We start from the raw sequence: 15,283 nt of genomic DNA, 5'->3' as shown, positions 1-15,283 counted from the left end.
CACATGGGTTAGTTGCAGGCCGCTTACTGCTACCACTAAGTTACAAAATAGTAATTCTTTATTGAATAAAACTGCTAGGGAGATGAAAAGTTTACAATGCCTCTGACTTTAAAAAATAAAATTGGCATGATAGCTAAAGCAGGTGTTCTTACTGCATGTCTAATTTAAAAAATCCAATTAACACCAAGAATGACTCTGGAAAGTATTTGCAAAATGTTACTACCCCAAACTCCTCTTAAAGGCTTCTTACATAAGAAGAACCAGTCCAGGAAATAGTGTCTGTCTCTTCTATGGAAAACAAAAAAATTTTTAACCACTAAAGGTATTAGGAAAAGTAAGGACGACAAACATTTTAGCAGGATGTGCAGAACAAGTACACTCCCAGCCCACAATGATTGATGCCCTGTCATTAGCAGGGTAGCTGCCCATTTCTTATCTTGATTGACAGCTTAATAAGGGACCTGGGGCTATCTTTTCAGGATGAACACACAATCTTACCAATTACTTTTAAATTATTGCTAATCTGTCAGAAAATAACAAGCATAAAGGAATAAAAATATCCCCAAAAGAGAAATGTCTGTTGAAGCAGTTTTTACTTCCGGTGCTTTTAAAAGGTTCAGTTCAGAAAACTTGCCAGAATTTAGTCAATAGAATTTAGGCACCGAGGGTTTTTTATTTTATTTTATTTTTTAAAGAAAAAACTTGTAGTTTATAATAGTTCATTGGTTCAATTAGGGGCGAAAAAGAAGGGAGTTTTGTAATGCAATTGTCCAGCAAAGGAAAACGCTTTAAATTGGGGGATTATGTGCACAGACCACCTGTAGGGCATTCAGAGCGCTTTTCTATAATGCTTCAACCCATGCCTAGCTGCCTGCAGGCTGGCTAACAATGCCAGGAAAAGCTGTTTAAAAGGCTGAGCGCACTTGGGCTTCTGGTCTTCACTAACTGTTACAAGTCTTCCTCTCCCTCGCTCTCTCTCCTTTTTAAAGTAAAAGTCCCACATCCCTTTAAAGGAAGAACTTTAAGGCTCCGCGGTGGCCAATTGGTCTGCACCAAGAGAAGCCGGGCCGCAGGGAAAGAAACTTCAGACTATACAGCACATTTGGAGAGGAGAAAAGATCAAAGTTTTGCAAACTCAAAAGACCAAGTTCCCTACAGATTAACCCTATTCATTTAGCCCCTCTTAAAGGAATGATGTGCTGAGCCACTAGGCAGACAGGTAAAAAGTTCAACAATTGCCAAAGCATTCTTCTGCTAATTCAACAGCCTTCTGCTCAAATAAATTAGCTTAGTCTTGACAGAGGAACAATAGCTTTTTCTCTAGGAAAAGAAGCACATTTGGTATACACAAGCACTGAAGGTTATTAAGATGTTAACCCGTTAGTTTAATCCATTAAAGAGCCCCTGCTCTACTACCAGATTGTCAACTGACTTATACTGTAAGGGCTGATCTGTGGTTTAAAACATCCACCTCTACCCTCCAGTGGTGTGTTCGGTCCCTGGAAACCCAGGTGCTTTGAAAATCACGGACGCGAGAAATTAATGTGGGGTTTTGAAACCTTTAGTGATATCATACAGGATAAATAACAAGGCCTAAGTAGGATTGCTGCCTTGCGAAAGTTCCATTTACATACACTAAGGTGAGAGTTGTTATCCATGGATCAGAAAGGAGCTACCAGGAGAGACACCGTCTTTTGGGAAGGTGCAAAAGCTCAGTTTTGATTTCAGTTCAACAATGATATTTACTTAGCGAACAACTTAAGAACTAGAGTTTAACAGGTCAGTTTCTCCATGCCTAAAGTCAGGGTACAGAATGACAAACCAGAAAAATGTCCATTCCCCCCCCCCCCATTTGTCCTAAACAAGCACTTCAAAGGTAACAGCTTAGAAGAGGAGGGGGAGAGGGCAATGTTTAAATCATTTATCAAAAGTCATTTTATTGACAAAATAGAATACTTATATCTGTTCTTACAGGGGGTAGCCTCTAAACTTTTTACAAAAAAATGTACACATTGTATATCTTTGGATATATACATATTTTACACATTTTTACAATTTAACAAATAATTATATAAATACATCCTCTAATGTAAGAAACCCGTATTTACTTGGGGTGTATAATTAAGACATTTCTTGTTTGTTTATTTAAGGCATTTGCCTGGTCATTAAGAATACCCAAACCATGCAATCCCATTAGGTCGCGGTCGTCCCTCCTCCAGGGTAAGTTAGGAGTAAGAGTGTACGTAGGAGAGTCGAGGGGGAAAAAGAGGTCCCTCGGGTGACATGTGTAGATCTGGCTGGAAGCTCAGCAAAGCGCAACCAGCTAGGGCTCCAAACCTCGGGTTCTGGAAACCACAAGAGTCCACCCCCTCTGGCCGACGGAAATTAACGCCTGGCGGGAGGAGCTCCCCGCGCATCAATGGAGGGAAGGGGCTGGGTCTGGGAGGCTTCAATGCCAGGTACTTTGTTCTAAGCAAGTCATTTAAGTCCCAGCTAATGGATACCATTAAGAGTTCATTATCATGCTAATAGCAATCAACACTGTGAAGGGGTGGGAACCTCAGCCCGTCAAGTGTCCCTTCGCTGCACTTGTCTCCTCGCCCCCTCCCCTCCGCTCAGACCTGGGACAATGGCATCTGCTTTGGATAAGACACGGAGCTGGCCGTGCCAGACCGCCACGTCAGGCCGGTGCTGACGTCGCTGTAGAGGGAGCCCCCGCCGCCGCCCGGCCCCCCGCCCCCGCCAGGCCCCGCGCCGCCCCCGCCCCCCGGCCCGCCGCCGCCCCCCGCGGCCGTGGCGCCCGCGCTCCCACCCACCGCGGCGCCCTTGCTGGCCCAGCAGCAGCGGGTGCACAGGGAGCGCCAGGACTCGAGCGTCTTGCCCGACCAGACCCACACGCCCGAGGTGATGCCCACCACGAGGCACATGAAGTACTTGAGCATGAAGACCGCGTAGTCGGGCCTGCGCGCCTGGTCGGGCTGCAGGTCCCGCAGGCACGGGCAGTTGTGCGTGGCCTCCCAGCGCGGGCGGTTGTGCTGCTCGTAGAAGAGGCAGGCGACCACGACAGCGGCGGGCACGGTGTAGAGCACCGTGAAGAGGCCCAGGCGGATCATGAGCTTCTCCAGCTTGTGCGTCTTGGTGGGGCCGCCCTGCTGCTTGATGACCGAGCGGATGCGGAAGAGCGACACGAAGCCGGCCAGCAGAAACATGGTGCCGATGAAGAGGTAGATGACGAGCGGTGCCAGCACGAAGCCGCGCAGGTTGTCGAGGCTCTGGTTGCCCACGTAGCAGATGCCCGCCACCGGGTCGCCGTCCACCGAGCTGAGCGCCAGTACGGCGATGGACTTGACGCTGGGCACGAGCCACGCGGCCAAGTGGAAGTACTGCGAGTAGCCAGCGATGGCCTCGTTGCCCCACTTCATGCCGGCCGCCAGGAACCACGTGAGCGACAGGATCACCCACCAGATGGAGCTGGCCATGCCGAAGAAGTAGACGAGCAGGAAGACGACCGTGCACAGCGCGGGGCCGGTGGTCTCGTAGCGCACGTGCTGCTCCACGGCGCCCAGCTCCTCGTACTCGCCGCGCCCCCCCGGGCCGCCCGCGCCCGCGCCCGCCGCGCCCGCGCCCGCCGCCGCCGCCGCGCCCCCCGCGCCCCCCGCGCCCCCGGCGCCCGGCGCGCCGCCGCTGCACGCCACCTTCTCGTGGCCCGCCACCAGGCGCACCAGGTAGCCGACCGACACGAAGAGGTAGCAGGCCGAGAGAAAGATGATGGGCCGCTCGGGGTACTTGAAGCGCTCCATGTCGATGAGGAACGTGGAGACGGTGGCGAAGGTGGACACGAAGCAGAGCACCGACCACAAGCCGATCCAGAAGACGGTGAAGGCGCGCTCGTCCTGGCTGAAGAAGGGGTTGTGGCAGGGCAGCGCGCAGTTGGCGATCTGGCCCGTCTTGACGCGGTTGTAGAGCGGGTGCCGCTCGCTGGACACGCTCACCATGGGCGCGCGGCACTGGCACCCCGGCTCGCAGGGAGCCGGGCCGCCGCCAGGGGGCCGCGCCTTCCCGCCGCCGCCGCCGCCGCCACGAGCTGGGGGCGCCGCCGCGTCCCCGCCGCCACCGCCCCTGCCGCCGCTGCCCCCGCCGCGGTGCGGGGGCCTGGCCCCCGGAGGGCGGCCGTGGCCGCTGCCAGAGGGCGGTTGCTCACCGGGCGGCGGCGGCGGCAGGCGGCGCGGAGGGCTGGGCGCGGCCGTGGTGAGGTCGGTGCGGTTGTAGTCCATGCACAGCGTGTCGGGGTTGCCCTGCTCGGGCAGCCGGTCGCAGCGCATGCGGTCGGGCCAGGCGAAGCCGTACTGGCGCATGAGCGGCGCGCAGCCGGCCTTGGCGCGCTCGCACACCGAGCGGCAGGGCGGCAGCGGCTTCTTGTAGTCCTCCAGGCAGATGGGCGTGTACATGCTGCACAGGAAGAACTTGAGGTCAGGCGAGCACTGGATCTCCACCAGCGGCCAGAACTGGTGCACCTCCAGGCCCGCCTCGTCCTGCGTGTCGTGGTTGAACTGGTTGGGCATGTAGGTGTAGTTGTAGCCGATGCCCTTGCACAGCGGCACGGTGATCTCTTGGCACGCCAGCTCCTTGGCCGAGGCGGCCGCCGCGCCGCTCGAGCGCTGCAGCAGCGCCAAGGCGGCCAGCAGCGAGGTCACTTCCAACAGGTAACCCCACTCCATGCTGCGCGCCTCGGACCCGTGCCCTCGCCCTGCAGGCGGCGCGCAGAGGGGCGCAGGGGGACCCAGCGACAGAGCCGGAGAGGAGGAGAGTGGGAACCTGCCGGGTCTCCCTCCTGCCTCTCCCGGGAATGGGGGGTTCTGCCGATAATCTAGCCCCTTCTCGGGGCGCGTCCGCAGCCCAGGCAGGGGCCTTCCGCACCTCCTTTCCGCCGCTCCAGGGATTTGAAGGTGGCTGCGGGCGCGCGCCACAGCCCCGGGGGGTCTGTTCTTCTCACTCCGGGGCGCGCTCAGCCCTCGCGGAGCGGAGTGGCCGGCCCTCGGCTCATCGTCCCGCACTCGCTCGCCTCCTCTCCCGCGCGCCCGGCCACTTCTCCGCGCAGCGCCCGGCGGCGGTGACTTTGCCGGGCACAGAGGGCGGCGGCGCAGCAAGTTTCCTCTCGGGCCGCGGTGCGCAGTCAAGATGGCTGGGCCGGGCTGCTGGCCGCGCCGGGTCAGCCCTGGCGGCCCCCTCTGTGGCCCCGGTGGCTCATACCCGCCCCCAAGGCCGCACGGCTGCTGCTGGAGTTCGGGACCCGCCTCTGCAGAGACCGCCGCCCTCGCTCTCCGATGTCTGTCCGTCAGTCCGTCCTCCGCCGGGACAGACGGACCCGCCTCCGGTGAAAGTCCGCGCCGTGCTCCGGCCGCAGTCGCACGCGGTGCAAGCAGTCCCCTTCTCGCTGGACACAGGCAGATCCAGGCTAGAAGGCGGAGCGGACACCTGAGTGGCGCGCCCCGCGCCCAGCTGCCGCCGCCTCCTCGGCGGGAGCAGCGCCCTTCGCCCAACTTCCCGGCTCCAGCCCCGCTGGCGCCTCGCGGCTGGCTCATGAATATTTATACAGCGCGGACTCGGTCTCCGCCCCCGGCGCCGCGCGCCAATCGCGGGGCAGCGGGGCGGGGTCTACGCGAGGTCCAGGCCCCGCCGTCCTTAAGGCCGTCCCCGAGCGTCCGCGCGGCCCAGCGCGCTTTCTGCGGATGGGGAGTTTGGGTAACCTTGGGATTGACCGCGGAGAAAGAGCATTTGCCACCGCGGTCCACGCGGCGCTCAGCGCGTCTGACGTCTCGGTTCCAGTTCCCCGAGTCCGCACTTGGGGGTTTCACGTAGCGCCACCTCCCCGGCCCGTGTCAAACCAGTCAGTCCCCTGCCTACTGCCTTCCACGAATGCGGGGTCCTACGGGCGTGGGGGTCCCGCGCATCTCCGCCGGTCAGGCGGCGCCGAGACCCCGCGGCAGGCGAATGCGCTGGGGTCTCGGAGCTGCGGGGGACCAGGGGAGGGGTGTCTTTCTTGGGGTTCTCAGAATGATAGTTTTTGAGGTTTGGAGATATGGGGCGGGGGGAGTGGAGCGACCGCAGCTCACCCTAAACGATGGGGATGGCCCGGGGGAGGTACTCGGGGGAGGTGCCCGGGAGCCCAGCCGCGGGCGCGCGGGGGCGCGGGGGACAAGTGGCCGCCCGGGACTCCCGCCCTCCCGCGCTGCGGGGCCCAAGGGAGCCTGTTTCCCTCCCTGGAGAGTGGGGCGATCAGAGCCCCGATCTCAAAGGGGGTTTTGACAATTAGTTGAGATGGCATTCCTATGTAAAGCGTTGGGACACAGTGCTTTCTTATGACACATCATTCCATTTCCCTTTCAAAAATCCAAACCAAACAAAAACTTAGAAATAGGACAGACTGCAAACTCTTGCTGTTGGATTCTCTCTCTTCGCCTCGTACTTTGAAAACATACGTTCATCGATCCGAAGTTCACATGCTTTTGCCAGAGCCTCCGTTCCCAGCGTGGGGGGCGGGCTGCGCCCTGGCGCGGACGGGGGACACGTATCCGAGCTCCGCACCGGGCTGCAGCCGGACCGCGCTGCCGCCAGCCCCGCTGGGGACGCGGCCCGCGAGCACCCCCCGCCCGCTCCGCAGCCTCCTGAACGGGGCCGGGGGGGCGCGGGCGGGCGAGGGCCGGCGGCCTGGCAGGTTCATTTACGCTTGTTAGGGCGTCCCAGGGGGTTGTCTTTCTCCTAGAATGGAGTGTTTATTTTTTAATTGATGTGCTGTTTCATTTAGCGCTTGTATGGAACTCATGCTGGGGCTGTAATTACTGTAATCTCGGGAACAAGCATTTCAGTTAGCCAGGAGGGTGGCAAAATACACTCTCTCTCTCCCCCTCCTCTCCCTCCTCCCCTCCCTTCCTCTCTCCTCCTCCTCTTCCTCCTCCTCTTCTCTCTCTCTCTATCACTGCTCTCCCTCCTTCCCCCCTTCTTCTCTCCTCCTCCTTCTCTTCTCTCTCTCTCACTGCTCTCCCTCCTTCCCCCTTCCTCTCTCCTCCTCCTCTTCCTCCTCTCTCTCTCACTGCTCTCCCTCTTCTCCTCCCTTCTCTCTCCTCCTCCTCTCTCTCCCTCCCCTCTCCCTGCTTCCCTCCCTTTCTCTCTCTCTCTCCCTCTCTTTTTTATTTTTTTTCAATATTTTTGCTATTTGTCAGGTCTCGTACTGGAACAAGTAGAGCAAGCTAGAGAACAGAAGTTGCTGGGGAAGTGGGGACAGAGAAAAAGAATTAAAGGTACATTTGAGGCCAGTTCAGGATTTGGAGGGGGGGAGGCTGCTGGTGGTGGTAGTTGGAGGTGATCTGTTTAAAAACAATTCTCACAAAACAAAAATAACTAGCAGTATTTGTATAATATACTGCTTGAGCCAGTAGGATCTCTGTCTTCCTCTCTCTGCTGTCTCCAGCTTAGTTTATCAACCTCGTTATGAACCACATTTCAGGTAGACAGGCAGAAACACCTCCACCCCGTTTGGGACAAGTTCTGTGTTTTTTGTGTTTATGTATCTAGGCACATCCACCAGGCTATAGTTGTACCTCACCATCTTCTTCTTTTTCTTCTTCTTCTTCTTTTTTTTTTTTTGAATTGACGTCTAGTTAGAACCTCTTTATATTGAAAAAGAAACAACACTTCCTTCCCACTTTTGTTTTGGAAAAACTAACTCCATGGGAATTCGAAAATCAAAGGCTTCAGAAATATTAGATGATTCAGCAGAAAATGGACTATTCAAAAATGCAGACTCGACCTTTCCTTGGTCTTTTTTTTTTTTTTTTTTTAATCGATTCCGTTCCCCTTTGCTGCAAATCGGAATTCTTGTCTGTGGTATGTTGAATGTAGAAAGTCACCTATCTCTTTAGTTGGTGCCTTGTTCATAGAGGGCTCTTCTAGAATATTAAGCTGCACATGATTCCCTGAGTTATTCTGATCTGAGCACAGAAAGCCCCTTTCAAGACCACCAGGGGCGCTGCATTGCCCAGACCACGGATGGGAGGAGCCAGTTTCCAAAAGCAACACAGATGGTGAAAAGTTTCTCCTGCCTTTCTTCCTAGGGGAAATGTCAAATAGTGAAGTTTAGAATTACACTATATAAATTTGCTAGAATTAGGTAAAAGCAAACTGACATTTGAACATTGAAGCTGAAAATAGTTGATTCTGGCTCTTAATTGGCTTAAATTTTTTTTTCTTTTTTTCTTTTGAGACAAGATGAAAGGTTTTATGATGTGGAATGTGGAAATTTTTGCTAAGTATATTAAGCTTGCATGAAAAAATAAGCAGACAAAAGTTCAGACTTTCAAAAATCATGTTATCAGCTATTTGGGAGATCTTACTGATTCGTGAGGTTAAAACCACTTACGTAAAAACCATGAAAAATTTACTTTTAACTGAGAGAATACAAGAATAGCATTTTACATTTACTATAAAATTAAATGGCTACTTAACAATCTTTCAATGTAGAAAGGAGAGATTTAGGAAGTCAATTAGTGTATTGGCAATGATGGGTTTGCTAAAAGAAACCAGAACCTTTTATTAACTTTGCTGGGTAAATAATGGTATTTTCATTGTATGTAAAGCAGCTGTTTTTAGGGGAGAGGTAGTTATCCTGACCTTTCACTTTTTCTTAATGGTAGGAAAGTCTCTTTTATGTGTCTCATTCATAAATTCAATAAATATTTATTTAGTACCAACTGTTGAGGTTCCCATTGATGCACAACAATGATCCCCACACTTAGTGCCTTGAAACAACCTTTTTTAATTTTGCTTGTGGGTTTGAGGATCAGAAATTTAGGAAGGGCTTGGCTAGGCTGATCTTGCTTGGATTTTGTTTGGGGGCTCTTGTGCGGTTGCAGCCAGATGTCCACAGGAATGTAGTCATTGAAAGTCTTGATGGGGCTGAACAACCAAGCTGGTGCACACTCTTGTGGCTGCCCATTGATGCTGGCTGTCAACTGTAGTGACTCCTTGCATGATGGGTCATTCCTCAAAGTGAGCATCTTAAGAGAACCAGCTGAAAATTTCATGATTGTCTTTATGACTTAGCCTCATATTCACACAGCATCTTTTTTTTTTTTTTTTTTAAAGAAAAGGAATCTTGCTCTGTCTCCCAGGCTGGAGTCCTGTGGTGTGATCATAGCTCACTGTAACCTCATACTCCTGGGCTCGAGTGATCCTCCTGCTTCAGCCTCCCAAGTTGCTGAGATTATAGGTGTGTTCCTAGCCTGGCCACACAGTATCACTTCTGCTGTACTCTACTTGTTGAAGCCGTACAAACCTGCTCAGACTCAAAGGCAGGAACATGGACTTACCTCAAAATGGAAGAAATGTCAGTTTGGGAGCTGTAGCTTGAAACTGGCACACCAACTAAGTGCCAGGCCCTATGTTAAGTGTTAGGGCTACAAAGACAGATAAGACATTGTCTCTTTTACAGGGAACTCATGTGGGACAGCCACAGATAAACAACTATAACACTGTTTGGTAGACATTTACAAAGCACACAGAAATCATGTTAGGGAGCAAGTAAATGTTCCTAAAATAGCTGGGAAAGGACTTCATGGACATTTTGAAGAATGAACAGGAGTTTGTTAATTTGAGGAGAGGAGGAGGGTTCTAGGCATGTGATAGAGCATTTACAAATCACAAAAGTGAACTTGCCTTTGGGTTTGCTGTTCTCGAGACAGCAAGCATTTTCCTAGAACAGAAACATTGTAATTTGTATTCAATCAGTTGATACAATTTGTACCTTTGAATAGGTTACATTTGGAATCTATAGAGTTCAGTATCTGTTGCAATGTTTTCAACTTGGAGTGCAAGGGTGTCTGCTCCAATGCAAGACTGTTTGCAGCACATGGCAAGAGACCAGCATCTGTTTGGGTCTAACTTCTGCTGTTCAAGGTCAGATGCTTTATAGTTTCATGGTCATTGAAGATTCTTACACTCTTTGTGTGTTAATTATCATCAAAACTTAAGTCTTTTCTCCTCCTCTTTTCCCCATAACCTCATGCAGGTGGGAGCTGTTAATAAGGTTCCAGTTTATTTTACTAGAGCAATGTGTTTTGCTTCAGAGTATATTTCTGCTTTAAGAAATCCAATTGCCTCTAGGGCCTCTAGGCAAGGCCAGGTTAGAGAATGGCTTTGTCTAGCAGAACAAGCTAGGTGGTTTGTAGTGTTTGCTCAAGTGCCTGCTTCCCACAAACTCCCTGCGGGGTAATTACTTGCAGGAACACCTTACTAAACAGTTAGGAAGCATAGCTATTAAGGACTGCCAGAGATGAAAATCTATTTCTCACCTGTGTGTTTTGTGGAACCTCATAGGGTTGAGTAATAAATAAGCTTCCAATAACCTACAGAGAACATAGAATTCAGGGGAATCTTACAGGGGTTTCAGTCTGTAGCTATGTCCAATTCCCTGCAGCTAATGCCTCCAAAAAAACCAGTGTCCAAGAATATGCCCTGTGAAGGTACAGTTTATTTGTTCTTTATATTTTCTCTAGCACTTTGTGTCCACTTTACTTTCTGTTTTTACATTATTCTCTGTTCTCAGGAAAATATCCGTGGCACAGTGAGCCATTTGTTTGAGCACTCTTTCTGTTTTGATCTTGGTAATTGTCTTTCTTCTGTAGATGTTAGTGTGGGAGGCTCTTTGCTTACTTGCCTACAAGCGTTGAGTAGAATGTGATTGCTGGACTTGTTCATACAGGATCTCCTACCACGAGATTCCCTTATCCTACCCAAGGCAAGCCAGATTCACCTAGGTGGCGTTTTACAATTACACATTTGATTCCACTCTCATTTGAGAGTCTCTGCCTTTGTAAGCAACTGTCACTCATGGTGGAGAATCTTTCCTTGGGTATGTTGGTGTTAAGACTTTCGGCTACTTGGGGGCTGAAAAGGAAGGATTCATGTTTTTCCTTGTTGGTCTGTTACCCTGTTGATTATTAAGTCATTATATTTTCCATTGAGATCCATGTGGTCTCTGGGTTCCTGTTTCAATCAATATGTCTATCTCTGTATGGACTGTGGCATTGTTTCTTCATTTTGTGATCTCATGGGTCTCATCCTCCAGGCTTAAAACTCAGAAGCCAGAAAGTTTCACCTGATGTTTTATCTGTCAAAAAATCTGAAAGGATTCATTTTCCATTAGCATTCTATTGGAGTCTGGTTGCCTCGTGGTAATAAAATACCAAGGTTTCTGCTGGAAGGTAATCTATTGGAATTATACATCCTGATTTTTTTTTTTGATTAGAGTAAAAAATGTAGGTATAACTAAACAGACTGAATCCTAACCTATAATTCATAATTGCAGAATGATGAATGTGAGCCTTGTTCCAAAATTCCCCAAGTGAGCAATAAAAACTGTACTTAGAAAAATGAAGTTTGGATTCTATGCTAATAGTAACTATAGGGAATAGTCACTTTGCTCAAGAATAAGAGTGACCAGAATAAGGATGGAAAGTAGTTTGATCTGTGTTACATTGTTAATGTATTGGAGGATAGTGAGAGCAAAGATGGGATGAGTAAGTTTGGAGTAGAATAATAATCTTAGCTACCACTTACAGTGTGTCTTTTATGTGCCAGGCTCTGGACTTGACCTTTTTTTTTTTTTTTTTTTTTTTAAATAATTTTGGATGTTTCAGCAACTAGTAACAGTTAACCCAACTCAAACTGGCTCTTACAAGATGGAAATTGTTAACTCATACAACAAGAAGTACAGAAGCAGGGTAGCTTCCCAGGTTGGTTGATGCAGATTTTCAAAAATATCATCAAGGGTTCAGGTTCTTTCTATTTCTCTGCCCTGCTCTCCTCAGGGGTGTTGGCAGTGGTGACCTCAGAGTCACAAGATGTGCTGTAGCATTCTGGCATCTCCCCAGAAGTCTCCTGGCAAATGTTATTGGCTGAATTAGGCTGAATTCCCACTCCTAAACCAACCACTTGCAAAAGGAATGGGATTACCACAATTGGCTTAAAGAAATCAGGTCACCCCATCCCTGGAGCTGGGAATTATTAATAGTTCATCTTGCTCTGAGGCACCTGACCATGGGGAAGAGGGTGAATACCTGAATGAAATTAAGGTTTATAAGAAAGAAAGAAGGGAAGTAGGGATGAACATTGGGTAGGCAACCAACACTCTGCCACATGGGTATATTCATTTCTGTCTCTATCTGCATCTCTCTCTCTCTCTCTCTGTGACAGAGTCTTGCTCTGCCACCCCAGCTAGAGTGCAGTCATCTCATCATAGCTCAGTGCAACCTCAAACTCGTGGGTTCAAGTGATCCTCCTGCCTCAGCCTCGTGAGTAGCTGGGACTACAGGTGCGCACCACCACACCAGGCTAATTTTTCTACTTTTTGTAGAAATGGGGTCCACTCTCGCTCAGGCTGGTCTCCAACTCCTGAGCTCAAGTGATTCTCCCACCTTGGCCTCCCAGAGTGCTAGAATTACAGGCATGAGCCACCACACTTACCAATTATTTTTAAATATTTTATAAGTGGTATTATGTCTCTCCTTTTATAGATAGCTTTATCAACTCAACAGCTTGCTTAATATTGATTTGGTTAAAATTTTTATACTGATTGTAGTATTCCATTGTATGATTATTATCTACTCCACTAGTGATGAGTAGTTTTGGTGGTTTCCACGTTTTCACTGGTACACTTAGTGCTGCAGTGAATATCTTTGATTGTATCCCCTTGGGTATGTGTTCTATAGCTTCTCTAAGGTAGCTATCTGGAAACTGAATAGTGATGTGTAGTCCATACTCATTTTCAAATATGCTAAGTATTGCCACATTGCTCTTCAAAGGGGCTGAACCAAGTTATGTGCTTACAGAAAACGTGCATGAGTTTCTGATTTCCAACAGCCTCACCAACACTTAGTAGATTAGACGCTACCTGTCAGATGAGTTCATGAAAGAAGCTCATTGTTTTAATCTGTGTTTCTGATTGCTAATGACGCTAAACACATTTTTATATGGTTTTGGACCAGCTGGATTAGCCTTTCCACAAGTTACCTCTTCTTATCCTTTGTTCATATTTTTCTCCTGGGTTGTTTTGTCTTTTGTGTTTTGATTTGGGTAAGTTCTAAAAATATCTTGGATATTTATCTATTTGCTTTGAAAATATTTCTCTGAGTTTGTGGCATATCATTTTATTTTATTTTATCTTTAGTAAAAATCTTTAAATTTTTAATGTGCTCAAATTTTCCTTTATGGGTTCTTTTTTTTTGGTCTTATTTAAGAAATCTTCCCCTCACATGTTGTAAAGGTATTCTGCAATATTTTTTTTTTCTAAAATTTTGGATTTAGAAAAATTTTCTTGTCATATTTAGGTTTTAAACCATACAGAATTTATTTCTGTGATTTGTGTGAAGTTGGTAGCTAATTTTATTTCTTCTCATATGTATTGCTAATTAAGAGACTAGCATAGTTATTGAATAGTCCATTCTTTCTCTTCATTTATAATGTCACCTCTAGATCTTACGTGTAGCTATATTTGTTTCTAGGGTCCATTCAGTTATACTTATTTATCTACTATTTCTGCACTATAACACATATTTTAATTACTAAGGTTTAGAAGTCTTAATTTCTGATAGAGGAGGACACCTTGATTTTCCTTGTCAAAATTATATCAGTCATTCTTATCCATTTCCCCTCCAAGAATTTCAGGACCACTTTGTCACAAGGTCTGTGAAAACTCTGTCATATCTATGGTTTTGTTTCCTTTCCTCATTACTTCTAATTATTTTCCTTGAATTACTTTGCCAGAAGTTTGTGTATTTTATCAGTCTTTTCAAGGAATATGTTTTTGGTTTCATTTAATCTTTCTGATTTTTCTTATAATTTCTGTATTGAACCATGAATTATTTAAATTCTAATTTTTATTGCATGTCCATCGGAGAACATGTTCCATATGATGTAGGTTTTTTTTTTTTTTGAGACTTGTTTAGTGGCATAGTCCATTGTCAGTTTTTGTAAATGTTCCACATGTGGTTGACAAGAATGCGACTTCTCTAACTATTGTGTATTCTATATGTGACCGTTGAGTCAATTATTGAGAAATGGAAGTTAAAATTCCCTACTAAAATTGCAAATTTCTAGGTTCTTTCCAGTAAATCTGTTTTTTGTTTGTTGGTTGGTTGGTTTTGTTTGTTGTTGATTTGAGGCTATGTTGCTAGGTACATAAAGATTCAAAATTGTTATATCTTCCTGGTGAATTGTCCCTTTTATTATTAGGCAGTCACCCTTTTTATCTTTAATAATTCCTTTCCTTCACCACTTAAAATTAATTTTGTTGATGGTTATATATTTATATGAGGTTGTGCTGTTGTTATTGTCAGTATTTTTCAGATATTTACCCCTATGTTATTTTACTTTAAATTTTTCTGTCATTCTGTTTAAGATGACTCTCTTGTTCACAACATATTCCTAGATTTTCAAAATACAATTTGTAAGTCTCTGTATTTTATTTGGGAAGTCTGGTTTCTTTATATTTATTATGATTACCTTATATTATATTTCATCAAATCTAAGATACCATTGATGCAAAATCATTTTTGGTATCACTAAGAAAGAAAAAAATGTCTATAATTAAACAGTGATATGATACTTACTTTGAACTTATTAAAAGGGATCTTTTAGAATCAATTAGAAATATTTAAAAAATCATGTATTGATTGACCTTATGAATATATATAAGTGAAATAAATTTATTAATTTATTTCTAAAACCTGTCACATTGAGAGTCTAACTCTTCTGAATCAGTTTTTGATTCAGGGTTACCAATATTCATGCTTTTCCAGGCCCTACCACTTTCTTTACCATCAAGAGCATTGGTGATGGGGCACTTCTCAAAAAAACTAAAGGCCATTAGGATTGGCTCTTAAGCTAGCTTTAAAGTGATGTAGAATAGACTTCTTTTTGAGTCCAACTTTGGGAATGTTGTTAAACCTGTTTGATTCATCACCTTCTCACTCCCTCCCCACCACTGTTTGGTTCTTAAGAGTTAAAATACCGCTCCGCTGTTGTTTTCAGGGTTTTCTTCTGAGATATCAACTCTCATTATGTAGGTTTTTACGCTGGCACTTTTGATGTTTGTGTGTGCATCGTCCCTGACATCCACTCCACAAATACTGCAGGGCTGACAGCAATGCTGATATACCATCCATCAAAACATGTATTGTGATTTCAGAGATGTTAAAATGTGAACAAATGTGCACCTTAGAATTGATGA

At 47.3% G+C, this 15,283-nt stretch overlaps 1 protein-coding gene across 1 annotated transcript; it reads right to left on the bottom strand.

The window, feature by feature from the left end:
• Positions 1-1,545: 1,545 nt before the first annotated feature.
• Positions 1,546-5,564, bottom strand: FZD8 (frizzled class receptor 8). Its single transcript, XM_045535378.1, has one exon. The coding sequence runs from the start codon at positions 4,716-4,718 to the stop codon at positions 2,616-2,618; it is 2,103 nt and encodes a 700-aa protein (XP_045391334.1). The 5' UTR covers positions 4,719-5,564; the 3' UTR covers positions 1,546-2,615.
• Between the last annotated feature and the right edge of the window lie 9,719 nt (positions 5,565-15,283).

This window comes from Lemur catta, chromosome 1, assembly GCF_020740605.2.
Source record: "Lemur catta isolate mLemCat1 chromosome 1, mLemCat1.pri, whole genome shotgun sequence".
In the NCBI taxonomy this organism is placed as follows: domain Eukaryota; kingdom Metazoa; phylum Chordata; class Mammalia; order Primates; family Lemuridae; genus Lemur; species Lemur catta.
The sequence above is the reverse complement of the archived record's forward strand: the minus strand, read 5'-3'. Positions and strand labels throughout refer to the sequence as shown.

Excerpts from the sequence above, each read along its gene's own strand:
- FZD8 (XM_045535378.1), bottom strand. The coding sequence starts at position 4,718 with ATGGAGTGGGGTTACCTGTTGGAAGTGACCTCGCTGCTGGCCGCCTTG.